The sequence below is a fragment of the Rhineura floridana genome, chromosome 9 (assembly GCF_030035675.1).
Source record: "Rhineura floridana isolate rRhiFlo1 chromosome 9, rRhiFlo1.hap2, whole genome shotgun sequence".
NCBI classification, from domain to species: domain Eukaryota; kingdom Metazoa; phylum Chordata; class Lepidosauria; order Squamata; family Rhineuridae; genus Rhineura; species Rhineura floridana.
Genome location: NC_084488.1, coordinates 88,475,295 through 88,489,150, shown reverse-complemented (window position 1 = coordinate 88,489,150; position 13,856 = coordinate 88,475,295). Strand labels below are relative to the sequence as shown.

The window sequence follows — 13,856 nt, the reverse complement described above, 5'->3', positions numbered from 1 at the left end:
GGTCATCACTTCGGCCCGTAGAGTATCTGAGTTGAATGCCCTATCCGTCCATAAAAAATTTTATATGTTTCATAAGGATAGAGTAGTCCTACGTACTGTTCCTTCCTTTCGTCCCAAAGTGTTGTCTACCTTCCATTGCCAGCAAGAGCTGATATTGCCGTTCTTTTGTCCGAATCCTGTCCACCCTTTAGAGAAAGCCTGGCACTCTCTTGATGTGCAAAGAGCGCTTAAAGTTTATATTTCCAAGACAAAGCCAATTCAGGAAACAGATAATTTGTTTGTCTCTTTCCACCCTACCTCCCTAGGGAATAAGGTGTCCACGTCCACACTAGCCAGGTGGATTAAGGCATGCATATCATTAGCTTATGCCTCTCTAAGATTGGCTCATCCTACCGGAATAGTAGTTCACTCTACCAGAGCAGCGGCCACATCAGCGGCCTTTTCCCGTAATGCCCCTCTCGCAGAGATTTGTAGAGCAGCCACATGGTCCACTCCCAATACGTTCATTAAACATTATAACATTGACTCCTATGCTTCATCGGAGGCAGCCTTTGGGAGGAGGGTGCTACAGCACGTCCTCAAGAATCATTCGTGACCACAGCCCAGCAGTATTCCCACCCTACATGGGTCAGCTTTGGTATGTCCCACCTGATATCATCTTTCCATGCACAGGAGAAGAGACATTTGGTCTTACCGTGAAATCGGTCTTCTCTGTGCATGTCAAAGATGATATCAGGGCCACTCCCTATGAGGGCTGGGCTGCCTTTATAAGCACGGTTAGTTCTGGAGCAGAGAGTGTATGAGTACTGTTGTCTGGTCTTGTTTGTGGCGTTTATTGGCCTGATTTGGTAGGCTTGTCATTGTAAACTGAGCACGGAGCAGGCGCAGACCAGGAATGGAGCTACAGTAAAACGTCAGCAGTACACTTTTGCCTTCAACCGCTAGGTGGAGCTAGTTACCCACCTGATATCATCTTTGACATGCACAGAGAAGACCGATTTCACGGTAAGACCAAATGTCTCTTCTAAACTGCTTAATATTTAAAAATTTCTAAGCAATATACAAAAATAACATAAAACAATAAAACAGTATCATAAGGCAGTAAAACATCATTGTAAAAACAGATAAAAACAAAACTTCAGAAATGACAGGCCTGGGCAAAAAGATATGACTTAATGTATTCCTTTAATTTTCTGCACATATGTGTGGGGCTCACTAGGGCTTAATCTGAGTCTGGGTTTTTCATGTTTCAGTAATGGCATCATTTTTCCTACTGAAGTGGAGCACTGCTCATACTGTCTTCCATAGTATGGTTTTCTCATTCCAGTGCATTTGAAGCCAGTGCCTTGAGAGTGTACTATGAAGGGTGCTTGAGAAGTACACATGTACATATTGACAGTTACTTTCAGTCACTTCACTCATCAGCTTTGAAGAAGGGAATACTGCTATCTTAAGAGCAGAGCTGTGAAGAAATGGCCTCTCATAATTCTTCACCCTATTTGTGGGCAGAGAAATTGGGGCAACCATTTTACTGATTTTTTTCCAGGAGGCAGAGAAATTCTCCAAGAGTAGCTAATGGGTGGGGTTCAACAATCTTTTTATCTTAGTGTGTGAGTGTTGCTGCAGGTAGCCGCAGCCCCAACTGCGTTGGCAGCATGGTCACCATTTGGCGTCCTAGCAGCATTCTAGGGCATTGAGGTGGTGCAGATGGAGAAATAGCCATCATAACAACAATTTAAAAATTGGTGGAAATATTCAGATAGAATTCTGCAAAGTGGCTGTCATTTGGGAGGGGGAAGAGAAAAAGAAAAATCTCAGTAGTTTTCTCAGAAAAATGTCTTCTGTGAAATTTCGGGGCAGCTCTAAAGACACTGTCTCTAGCAAGCAGGCTGTGCAGATGAACACACCTACTGAATGGGGAATGCTGAGAAATCAGCAGGTAACACAGCATCCACAGTTATATTATGCAGCCACTAGAAAAGCCAGTTGTTATGCACTGTGTGATCTCAGAGTCCTGTCTGGAGAAGAAAAATGTTGATAAAATAAAGCATGATGGACAGGGCGTCTGTGGACAAGAGGGTCTATGACTATGAGAATTTGGGCGCCCCATGAGGTGGGACAGATTAGGGAATAAGAGATGGGACTGGCAGAGAATCAAAAGCAAGGGAACAAGTTATTGATGTATAAAAATAATGTTTTGGAAATGTTTAATTAATCTTCCAAGTCTTGGCACTCTTTTAATAAAAGTATCAATAAACAGGCAATAGTGCTAAGAACGCCTCTCCCGCTATGAACCTACCCGTTCACTTCGTTCAGTATCTAAGGCCCTCCTCCGGGTACTAACTCACCAGGATGCCCGGAGGACTGTTACTAGATCTAGGGCCTTTTCTGTGGTGGCCCCCGAATTATGGAACAGCTTAGCGGAGGAAATACGCCTGGCGCCTACGGTTCTTTCTTTTAGGCGCCAGGTTAAGACCTGGCTATACTCCCAGGCATTTTAATGTTTAATGCTTTATGTTTATGTTTTTAGTTTAATGTGTTCCTTTGTTATTGATGTTATTCTATATTGTACTTTAATCTCGTTTTGTACACCGCCCAGAGAGCTATTAGCTATGGGCGGTCTAGAAATGAAAATAAATAAATAAAATAAATAAATAAGAAAAAAGAGCAGAAACATTAATTTACATTATGAGTTAAATTTCCCCTCAGAGGGCTACAATTCCCAGAATCCCTCTTCCCAAGGAACTCTGGGAATTGTAGCTATGTGAGGGGAATAGGGGTTTCCTAACAACACTCAGTACCCTTAACAAAATAAAGTTTCCGGGGACTTCCGGGAAGGATTGCTTCGCTTGTGCCTGCCTCTGAGACGAGCTCTCGTCTCAGAGGAAGCTTTTTCAGTTTTAAAACCAGTCAAAAGGGTTTTTTTTGACTGGTAAAAACTTTCTCCCAGGCAAGGGAGAAATGAAGAGATCATCCACAAGCTTCGCTGTGTTTGTTGGGGGACTTGAATTCATTAGGATCGCCTATGAACGAAGGACCAGCCAGCAATGTCGGACGGAGCCAGGGAATTTCAAGCAAGCTCAAACTGATTAAGCGAGACGTTTTTCTTTTCTTCAAAGAAAAACAAATTTTAACAGGGAAGCATTCTTCTGTCTGTCCTTATCATTTGGCTTAAATTGTTGCAGTAAAAGAGATTTGTTAAAAGAATCAGCAGTAAAGAATCCCTGGGGGAGTTATAACTTTTCTCTTTTATATATGGAATTAAGGCGGAAGGAAATCGAAATAGCTTACCTGTTTTTATTGCAAAAAGCTGGTCTGGAATTGAGCATTATAAAGATACAAACGGATGAGGGGCATCTAATCTGAGGAGAAAATTTTTGATTTATATGAACTTTTGAGTATTATATGTCTGGGACTATTTTTTTTGGTCTACTTCATTTTGACGAATCTGCTTGTTCTTTATGCCACTAACTATTTGGATGCTGTGAACTAAATTTGTTTTGCATTCTTGGACACATAAGAGATAAGGCAGTTTGTGCTGTCTACATTATGATGTCATCAGGTTTGGAATATTAACTCCTTTGTTGCTGGAAAAAGAAATAAATTGCTCTTTGCTTGGGAATAGTGCTATATTGGAAAGTGAAGGGTTTTTCTTCTTCTTGGTTTTAAGAATGACAATTAAGAAAGTGGCTGAGACCCTGGATGTAAATATGTTTCAGAAAATAATGGATGAGATTGAGATAACGAAACAAGAACTGAGACATGGCAAACAAGAGATGAAAATTGAATTTGGCAAAATGAAGCAGGAGTTGAAATAAATAGGGGATTTTATGAGAGAGGAGGTTGATGAGATCAAAGATATAACTAGACAAGCAATAGAAGAAGAAAGAAAAATTAAAGGGAAGATGCAAGTCCTGGAGATTGGAACAGATATATCAAATGTGGAACTGGAAAAAGATTTGGAGTTTATGGACCCTAGAGATAAAGATTACTGTTTGGATTCAGCGTTGTCCCTGAAGAAATTGATGAAGATATCAGAGATAAAGCTATCAATGTTTCAAAAAAATTTCTGGACTGGAATGATGTGATGGAGCTTGAAATAGAGAAAATTTATAGAATTAATTACAGATATGTGACAATGGAAAAATTCTCAAGAGATGTGCTAGTGCATTTCGTAAAAAAGAGGAACAGAGATATGACTTTACAACAACATTTCAGTAACACATTCAGAATTGATGGCAAGGAAATATTTGTGAGGAAGGAAATTCCCATCAGACTCTTATTATATATGACTATGACAGCAAGATTATTATGGGTGCAAGGATGGAAGATGGAAGATGGAATTAACACTGATAATGGAAGAATGGCTATTGAAATTACTGGACCTAGCAGACTTGATGAGATGGATTAATTGACATGTTTATTTGGAGAAAAATTGATGGATATATTTCTCAAGGAGTGGAAACCTCTCTTTGACTTTTTGCGGAAAGAATAAATTGATGTTAATGAGATTTGATGATTAATTAAGATAACTACTGGAGGAAAGTGATTTTGTAATATATTAAGAGACAGGTTTGTTATATATTATAGACCTATAACTGATCTGCGACAAATCGGAAGTCAACATTTTATTTTATTGTATTAGTTATTAATTTGTTTTTGTTTTGTTTTGTTTTTTGAAACTTTGAATAAAAATTAACGATAAAAAAAAAAAGTTTCCAGAAATCTTTTGGCGAAGCCATGACTCTTTAAGTGGTATAATACTGCTTTAAATGTATAGTGCAGATGGGGCCTTGGTTGCTAGTAACTCTTGCTGAATTGTGTCCAATGGAAATGGGCATGTTTGCAAATGTCTCCAAAGACAACATCCAGTATAATTTGGGCAGATTTCTTTCCCTTTGCGTCCTTTCCTTATGTCCTCTCATTTAGCAATGTACATCCTACTTTACTTTAAACTCAGTCATTCCCTCTCCATCTCTTGTTCTCTGAGGTCTAGAGTCACCTAGAATGCACTCAGTCCCTAAATCTTTCATTGACTTGTCTTTTGCTAACCATCATGTTCAGTAGCAGAGAAGCCTTGCAAGTGCTTTGGGACAGGATGTTCTTCAACGGAGAGACAGTGCTGTCACAGCAAGTTTGCCAAATGGCTGTTAGGCCTTGTTTGCTTTTCACCCTTAGCAAATTAACACTTCTTCCTCTGTTGATTTCATGCTATGTTTTTCAGTTCTTCTTTCCCCATCTCCCTATTCTGGTCCCCCCAAATCTTTGTAGTATTGACTTTCATGCCCTGTTTCAAAAGCAATCTGAAACAATTCAGGGATTTGCTCTATATCATTTTACCATGAGTACATACAGGCAGCCAGGACAGTTCCAAAATCATAGAGATACTAGGAGAAAATGCCTCTTCTCTTTGGCTTCTGAACTGGAGACTGGTGTACATTGGTGCATCCATGTGGAAGCCACTAGGAAATACTTCTGCCCATGGAGGCAGGGAGGGAGGCAGCTTACCATTTTGGTCATCTGAAATGTGTAATGTCTCTTCATGCCAGTGCCGGTTCTTCCTGAGTGGTGATGGTCATTTGCTTGAAAGATACCATACGATTTCACTGACAAGTGGTTCTCCAAACACGTCCCTCACAGAAAATGCCCAATTGTGCTGCAGTGTTTTGGGCAGTGGCAGATAACAGATGACTCAAGGAATAGAATGTTCCATGGACACACAAGTGTTCTTTATGCTTGACATTTTGCTGTTACTTCTTTTAAGGATGGACTGACTCCGCTCCACTGCGCTGCACGAAGTGGACATGATCAGGTTGTAGAACTCCTTCTGGAACGAGGTGCTCCGCTGCTTGCCAGGACCAAGGTGTGTAGTTCACAATAGAAAAGATTGTTAATTTCAGGCCTTTATTTTAAGGAAGTTTGCCTGATCTTGAAAGATCTAGATAGATTACAGTACATATGTATAAAGCAGTGAATCTAGGATAGAAATACTATATAAGTGTTATAGATATATATGTTAATATTCTGCTGTATTCCTGCACATAAGCATATGCACAGTTTAACCAAGACTTCCAAATACCAGCCTGGAGAATGTAGTCTAACTCAGGTTAGTGCAGGTGATATAGGCTACAGAAAAAAAACTGATTATTGTATTTTGTTTTTCTAATGTTCAGCTGCTCTTGATGCATAAGAATGCATTTTCTCAATTTCCCCTCACAATCATGATCTCATTCAATGAAGGCATCTGAGGATATCTCAGAGGAACTAGACTTCATGTTCCATTTACACTGCTGGAAATATGGTAGACAATAGGTTGGATCTAAATTAGGGATGGACGAGCATCCCTTTGTGTGCCTCCAAAACGGTATGTGGCTTTGCATGGGTTCCAAGCAAATGTGCACAAAGCCTTGAGGGATATCCAGCAAAATACCGTTGGAACATCTGGGGGACTGGAGAAGACCTTCCCTGGGAGTGGGTACTTGAGCATCTGGGTGCTTGCTCGCTCGCTCCTCTGGGTTGCTGTCTCTTGAGACAGCTGAGGTCCCAGGTAACTGCTGCAAAGACTGGGATCCTGACTGCAGAGAGAGGCTGCAGTCAATCTTGCAGCCTCTTGCGTCAGGTCCTGGCTGGGTCAGGGGGCTTTGGGTGGCAGTCCTGGTGGCATCACCACTGGTGAGGGTGAGGGCACTACCCCCTTCTATTTTTTTTAACCAATCTAGAGGAGATTGGCAGTGGGGAGGGCGTATGGCGCATGTGTAGTTCCTGTGCAGGGTGAGAGCCTGTACAGATAGGAGAAAGTCACCAGATGCCTTCAGAGTGAGAGTCTGCAACTGGCAGAAGGCTTGTACTCCCTGGGTGTGAGATGGGGGGGGTTAGATGTGCCCTGTGTGAAAATTATTGAGTGTGTCTGACTGTTCCCAATTCTGTCACAGGCCTACTGGGATAACTAGTTCAGGTAGGTTTTGTTGGTGGTCTCTTGTGTCCATATCAAGTATTTAGGAGAAGTCTTAGTAAGGAGAAACATGTGTATTGCCACCCCAATTTCAGTGATCATGGGTAGAGGGAGGTATAGCCATGGAGAGGAGGTGAGCTACCATAGAAGATGAAGGCAAGGCTATCTACGCCTTGTTCCTCGCTCCCACTCCCCTCATGGATGGGTTCCTCATTGCTCATGTGCTGTGCCCACTGGCCTGTATGTGCTGTTGTTTAATGCCAGATCGGTACACAATAAGACCATGTTCATCCATGATTTGATCATGGATGAAGGTGCCGATTTGGTGTGCATTACCGAGACCTGGGTGGGTGAGCTGGGAGGAGTTGATATGACCCAGCTTTGCCCACCTGGATACTTGGTGCAACAACTGCACAGGCTGCAGGGACAATGGGGAGGAGTTGCTGTGGTCTACAGAAATTCCATTTCTGTTACCAGGAAACCACTCTGTCTTGGACCTGGCTGTGAGGGCCTGCATCAGGCCAAGGAGACAATAAACTAGGGTTGCTGCTGGTGTACCGTTCACCTTGCTGCCTGGCAGCTTTGCTGACCAAGCTGGCAGAGGCTGTCTCAGCTGTGGCATTGGAGGAGCCCAGAACTATTGTGATTTCAGTGTTCATGCTGAGGCTGCCTCTAGTGTTCCAGCTCAGGACTTCATGGCCTCCATGACGACCATGAGGCTGTCTCAAGTTGTCACTGGCCTGACACATAGTGCAGGGCCCAATCTCGACTTGGTTTTTGCTCCAGATGGAGGAAGGATTGGTCTGGAGATGGGGTGTGTGGATGTCACCCCATTGTCATGGTCAGACCACTTCCTGGTGAAGTTTAGACTTACGGATCCTATCCTCCCCTGCAGGGGTGGTGGACAGATTAAGATGGTCGGCCCCCGGAGACTAATGGAATCCATAGGATTCCTGAATGGCCTGGGGGAGTTCTCAGTAGATACAGGTGACCCTATTGAAGCCCTTGGCATGCTGTGGAACAGTTAGGTGCGTTGAGCTCTTAACACGGTTGCCCCTGAGCATCCTGTCTAGCATCGTTAAGCTCAGTTTTCACCTTGGTGCACCAGTGAACTAAGGGCAATGAAATAGGCTGGACGATGGCTAGAGTGCAAGTGGCAAAAGACATGCTGTGAGGCTGATCAGGCATGAGTAAAACATCATAAACATGCCTACTGTGTGGCGGTGAGGGTGGCAAGGAAGGCCCACTTCTCTGCCTCCATCGCATCCTCAAGTAGCCACCCAGTGGAGCTTTTCTGTATTGTCAGGGGTCTGTCGACATCAACTCCAGATAATGGAGTTTTAGATCCTTCGGAGGCCCACTGTGAATTGTTTGCAAGGCACTTTGAGGGTAAAGTTGCTTGCCTCCTTAGCAATCTTGATGCCTCATCCACATCTACTGTAGTTTCCCATGAGGTGTCCAGTGCAATGTCTGTTGCAACTTCTTGGGACTGGTTTCAGTTGATGTGGCCTGATGACGTAGACAAGGTGCTTGCAATGATGTGGCCAGCAATGTGTCCTCTTGACCCTTAACCTTCTTGGCTTATTTAAGATTGCTGAGGGGGTTTGACTAAGTGGATCCAGGGTGTGGTCAGTGCATTGGTGTGGGAGGGAGTGGTTCCAGCCTCCCTGAAAGAGGCAGTGATCCGACTGCTCCTGAAAAAGCCCACCCTGGACCCATTGGTTTGTGACAACCAGGGCTGTGGAGTCGGAGTCGTGGAGTCGGAGTTGGAGTTGGAGTTGGGAGCAATTTTGGGTGGAGTTGGAGTCGGTAGAAATGTACCGACTCCGATTCCGACTCCGACTCCAACTCCTTCATAAATGGCAAATGTATATTAACTAGTAATAACAAATTTACTGTAGTAAAATGGTAGCACAAGGCATTTCATCACCACCACGTGAATCCAGAGCTTGGAAAAGTTACTTTTTTAAACTACAACTCCCATCAGCCCCAGGGATTGAAGGAGTCGGAGTCAGACAGTAGAAAAATAGAGGAGTCGGAGTCAAAGGTCTGGCGTACCGACTCCACATCCCTGGTGACAACTACTGCCCAGTCACAAATACCCCCTTTTGAGAGTGTTGTGGTACAGCAATTGCAAGTAGTCTTGGATGAAACAGATTATCTTGACCCATTCAAGTCTGGGTTCAGGCCTGGTTATGGGACTGAATTGGCCTTGATCTCCCTGATGGATGACCTTTATTGGGAGAAGGACAGGGGGAGTGCAACCCTGTTAAGTTTTACTTAATCCATCGGCAGCTTTTGATACGATTGACCATGCTATCCTTCTGGGCCGACTTGGTGAGATGGGTATCGGAGGCACTGTTTTACAGTGGTTCCAATCCTATTTCCAGTGTTGTTTTCAGAGAATAGCATTGTGTGATTGTATTTCAGGCCCCTGGCAGCTGTGCTGTGGGGTGCCACAGGATACTATCTTGTTCCCCATGCTGTTTAACATCTATATGAAGCCCTTGGGAGCAGACATCAGGAGCTTTGAGGCGAGGTGTCAGCAGTATGCTGATGATATCCAGCTCTATTTCTCTGTAACATCTGAATTGGGAGAGGCCGTGCAAGTTCTGGAATGGTGCTGGACTCAGTGGTGGGCTGGAGGAGGACCAATAAACTGAATCCTAGCAAGATGGAGGTGCTGTGTGTTGGTGGTTCCTGAGTTCAGTAATTGATCAGTTGCCTGCTTTGGATGGGGTCATACTCCCTCTGAAGGAGCAGGTCTGTAGTCTGGGGGTGCTCCTGGATCTATCTTTGTTGCTAGAGGCCCAGGTGACCTCCGTGGCTAGGAGTGTCTTTTACCAGCTTTGGCTAGTAAGACAATTACAGCTATTTCTGGACCAGCATAACCTGACCACTGTTGTCCATGCACTGGTAACCTCGAAACTGGATTACTGTAATGTGCTCTATGTGGGGCTGCCCTTGAGGTTGGTCTGGAAGCTGCAGCTGGTGCAAAATGTGGTGGCGAGACAGCTCATTGGGGCAGAGTATCACCAGCATGTCACCCCACTGCTGAAAGAATTGCACTGGCTACCTATTAGCTACCGGGCTAAGTTCAAGGTTCTGTTTTTGGTATATAAAGCCCTATAGAGCTTGGGACCAGGATACCTGAAAGACCGTCTTACCCAGTTGATCATTATGCTCTGCAGGTAAGGGCCTCCTGCAGATACCATCTTATTAGGAGGTTTGTCTGACACAACATAGGAAGCAGACCTTTAGTGTAGTGGCACCTGCCCATTGGAATTCCCTCCCCTTAAATATTAGACAGGTGCCATCTCTGTTATCCTTTTGGCCACTACTGAAGACCTTCCTCTTTTAACAAGCCTTTTAAGTGGAGACCTTATCCCTGTCTGTGTCTGTGTTGGAATTGCTTTTTAATAATGCTTTTAAAGCTTTTTTTAAAAAGATGTTTTAAAGCTTTTTTAAAAAGATGTTTTAAAGCTTTTTTAAAAAGAAAACAGATGTTTTAAAAGATGTTTTGTTGTAATATATTTTAAAGGCTGTTTTTATGATGTCTTAGACTGTTTTTAGTGCTTTCGTTTGCCACCCTGAGCTGCTCCTGGGAGGAAGGGCGGGAAATAAATAAATAAATAATTGGGCTATGCATAGGCAACGTGCTGTGTTTTTACTATTGCATTAAGGTTTGTAAATTAATTTGAAATTCCTCTGATGCCGTAATTATGTTCACTTATGGTGATGATAATAATAATGATAATAATTATAATAATTTATAGGTTATATCCAACTATGTCCTACTCAGAGTTAGTTAGCAGTCTCACTTAGGCCTGTTAGTCATGTCTCTATTAATTTCAATGGATCTACTTTGAGCAGGTTTATTATTAGATTCAACCCCATTTTGACACCATTTTCAACTTTGTTTGTCTTATTGCTTGTGCAGAATGGACTCTCTCCACTTCATATGGCTGCCCAAGGTGACCACGTGGAGTGTGTCAAACACCTACTGCAGCATAAAGCTCCTGTTGATGATGTCACACTGGATTACTTGACTGCCCTCCATGTTGCTGCACACTGTGGCCACTATCGTGTCACCAAACTTCTACTGGACAAGAGAGCAAATCCAAATGCTCGAGCTCTGGTAATTTTTTCTTGTACCTCTGCTTGAACACAAGGGGACTTCAGAAATTTTCCCACAGCAAATGTATAAAAAAGGGGCAGCACTTGCTGGTCCTTACTCCTGATATTTACATATTGACTAGCCCAGCTCCCAGTGTCCACACAGTTGGCATGAACATTGACGCAGGGCCAGTGGGTACACTGGGCTATAGACCCTGGGAGTGAAGCCAGCAGGAGCATGGCTGCCCTTCGTATTCCACACATTCAGCTTATGTGTGGAAGGGAAACATCTGCAGAAAGCCACAGTCATGTTGATTTGGCTGTTCCTTGTGGCTGTTGAAACTTTGGTGTACGTATGGAGTTTCCATCTCTTTTTTTTTTTTTTTAATAATTTTTATTCAAATTTTTCAAAAGACAAACAAAACAAAGTCAAAAAAACATAGCAATACATCAACAAAAAATAAAAATAAAATAGTTGACTTCCAATTTGTCGCAGATCAGCTATAAGTATATAATATACATCAAACCTGTCCCTTAATGTATACATACAGAATCCCTTTTCTCCGTAGGCTGTCTTAATTAATCGTCAAATCCCAGTATCATCATTTTATTTTGATCTTTCAACAAAAAGTCTAAGAGAGGCTTCCATTCCTTAAGAAATGTATCTGTCGATTTTTCTCTAAGTAAACATGTCAATTTGTCCATTTCTACTAAATCCATTAATTTCAATAGCCATTCTTCCATTGTTGGTATTGATTCCATTTTCCACTTTTGTGCATATAATAATCTTGCTGCCGTAATCATATATAATATTATTCTTCCATATTTCTTTTCTATTTGTTTATCCATAAAACCCAATAAAAAAAATTCTGGTTTTGACTGAATATTTATCTTTAGAATTTTTTGCATCTTCCTACCTATCTGTGCCCAAAATGATTTTGCCTTTTTACATAACCACCACATATGATAAAATGATCCTTCTTGTTGTTTACATTTCCAACAAACATTAGAAACATTACTATACATTTTTGACAACTTTTCTGGAGTCATGTACCAACGGTACATCATTTTATAAAAATTTTCTTTAAGATTATAGCATAGTGTAAATTTCAAACCTTTTTTCCACATATTTTCCCATTGATCCATTTGTATGTTATGACCAAAATTTTTTGCCCACTTTACCATACACTCTTTTACTTGTTCTTCCTCCATATCCATTTTCAATAAGAGTTTATACATTTTCGCAATTATATTTTCATCATTTGTACACAATCCTATTTCAAAATCAGATTTACTTATTTCAAACCCATACATTTTCTTGTCCATTTTATATCTTTCTAACAATTGTAAATAGGCAAACCATTGAAAACTATATCCTTCCTTTGTCAGTTGTTCTCTCTCTTTCATTGTATATTCTCCATGTACATTTTCTAATAGTTCTTGATAAGTTAACCATTTCTCTTTTCCAGTCATTTCTCTTCTATAAAACGCTTCTTGACTTGAGACACATAATGGTATTTTCGAATAAAACCTTGGTTTGTATCTATTCCATATTTTCAACAGAGGACGTCTTATAAAATGATTGTTAAAGTCTACATTTACTTTTACTTTGTCATACCATAGATATCCATGCCATCCCCACTTCAAATTATGGCCCTCCAAATCCAATAGTCTTTTATTCCTCAATAAAATCCATTCCTTTATCCAGACTAAACAGCAGGCAGCAAAATAAAGTCTCAGATTTGGTAATCCCAGTCCTCCTCTGGAGTTTCCATCTCTTCATGAGCTTCCCCTTCACTCCCTAGAACATATATTGCATTCTGTATTGTAGGTGTGGGGAATTTTTGGCCTTCCAGATGCTGCTGAAGGTCAACTCCCATCAGCTCCAGCAAGAGGCCTGGAATGATAGAAGTTGTAGTTCAACAACAACTAGAAGACCAAAGGTTCTGTACTGGAAGGAGTGTGTAGTAAAGAACACAAATGTCACTCTGATGGCTCTCTGGAAATGTTGGTTTCTAAACATTGTTGCCTGGCACTGTCTAATAATTCTAATTCAGTAGGTAAATTCATGTTGTCTGAACTAGTGTTTGCATGTTAGGGTCATAGCCCTTTTTTCAGTGGGGAAAAAGACAAAGAAACTAGTTCTGTGAGCATAAGGTGGCTTGAGGCTTTCTTCTCCCCCCCCAAGCTGAGGCCCCCTCCCCTCACAGCAAACTGATCTTTAAGTTCCGCTCAATTTCAGAAACAGTTTGTATTAAAAATTAATAAATTCCACTGAGCTAGTACAAGCTACATGTATGTCCAAGCAGCTCTCTGGATTCTTGCCAAAGTCCTAGGCAGCACATTAATCATACCAGATAGAATCCATGATTGTGGATAGAATCCATGGTTGAAAAATATCAAAGAGACTAAGGCTGCAATATGACCCAATTACACAGGAATAACCATGAGCAGACATGGTTAGTACTGCAGCCTAAATAGAATCGATGCCATGATGATTTAAATGGTATTCAAAGCTGCCTGCACTTGAAATTCTGGTTTCCAGACTGTTGGTTAGTTGGCATCAATTGGCTTATGACTCAGACAATTCATTTGATATAATAATAATAATAATAATAATAATAATAATAATAATAATAATAATAATAATAATAATAATAATAATATTTAATTTGTGTGTCGCCTATCTGGCAGATAGCCACTCTAGGCAACGTACATTAAAATGAGATAAAATACAATAGTATCAAATGCAGTCACATTAATCTCAATAAATAAAATACTGGACAGT

General features: G+C 41.5%; 1 protein-coding gene across 32 annotated transcripts in view; it reads left to right on the top strand.

Annotated features, from left to right (window-relative positions):
• The window catches only part of ANK2 (ankyrin 2), a 568,387-nt gene that overhangs the window by 412,101 nt on the left and 142,430 nt on the right, over nucleotides 1-13,856 (top strand). For all 32 annotated transcript variants that reach the window (XM_061585294.1, XM_061585292.1, XM_061585317.1 and 29 more), the window contains 2 exons: nucleotides 5,765-5,863; nucleotides 10,893-11,090. In XM_061585294.1, the coding sequence (XP_061441278.1) occupies nucleotides 5,765-5,863; nucleotides 10,893-11,090 (297 nt within the window). The remainder of the gene's footprint in view (nucleotides 1-5,764; nucleotides 5,864-10,892; nucleotides 11,091-13,856) is intronic.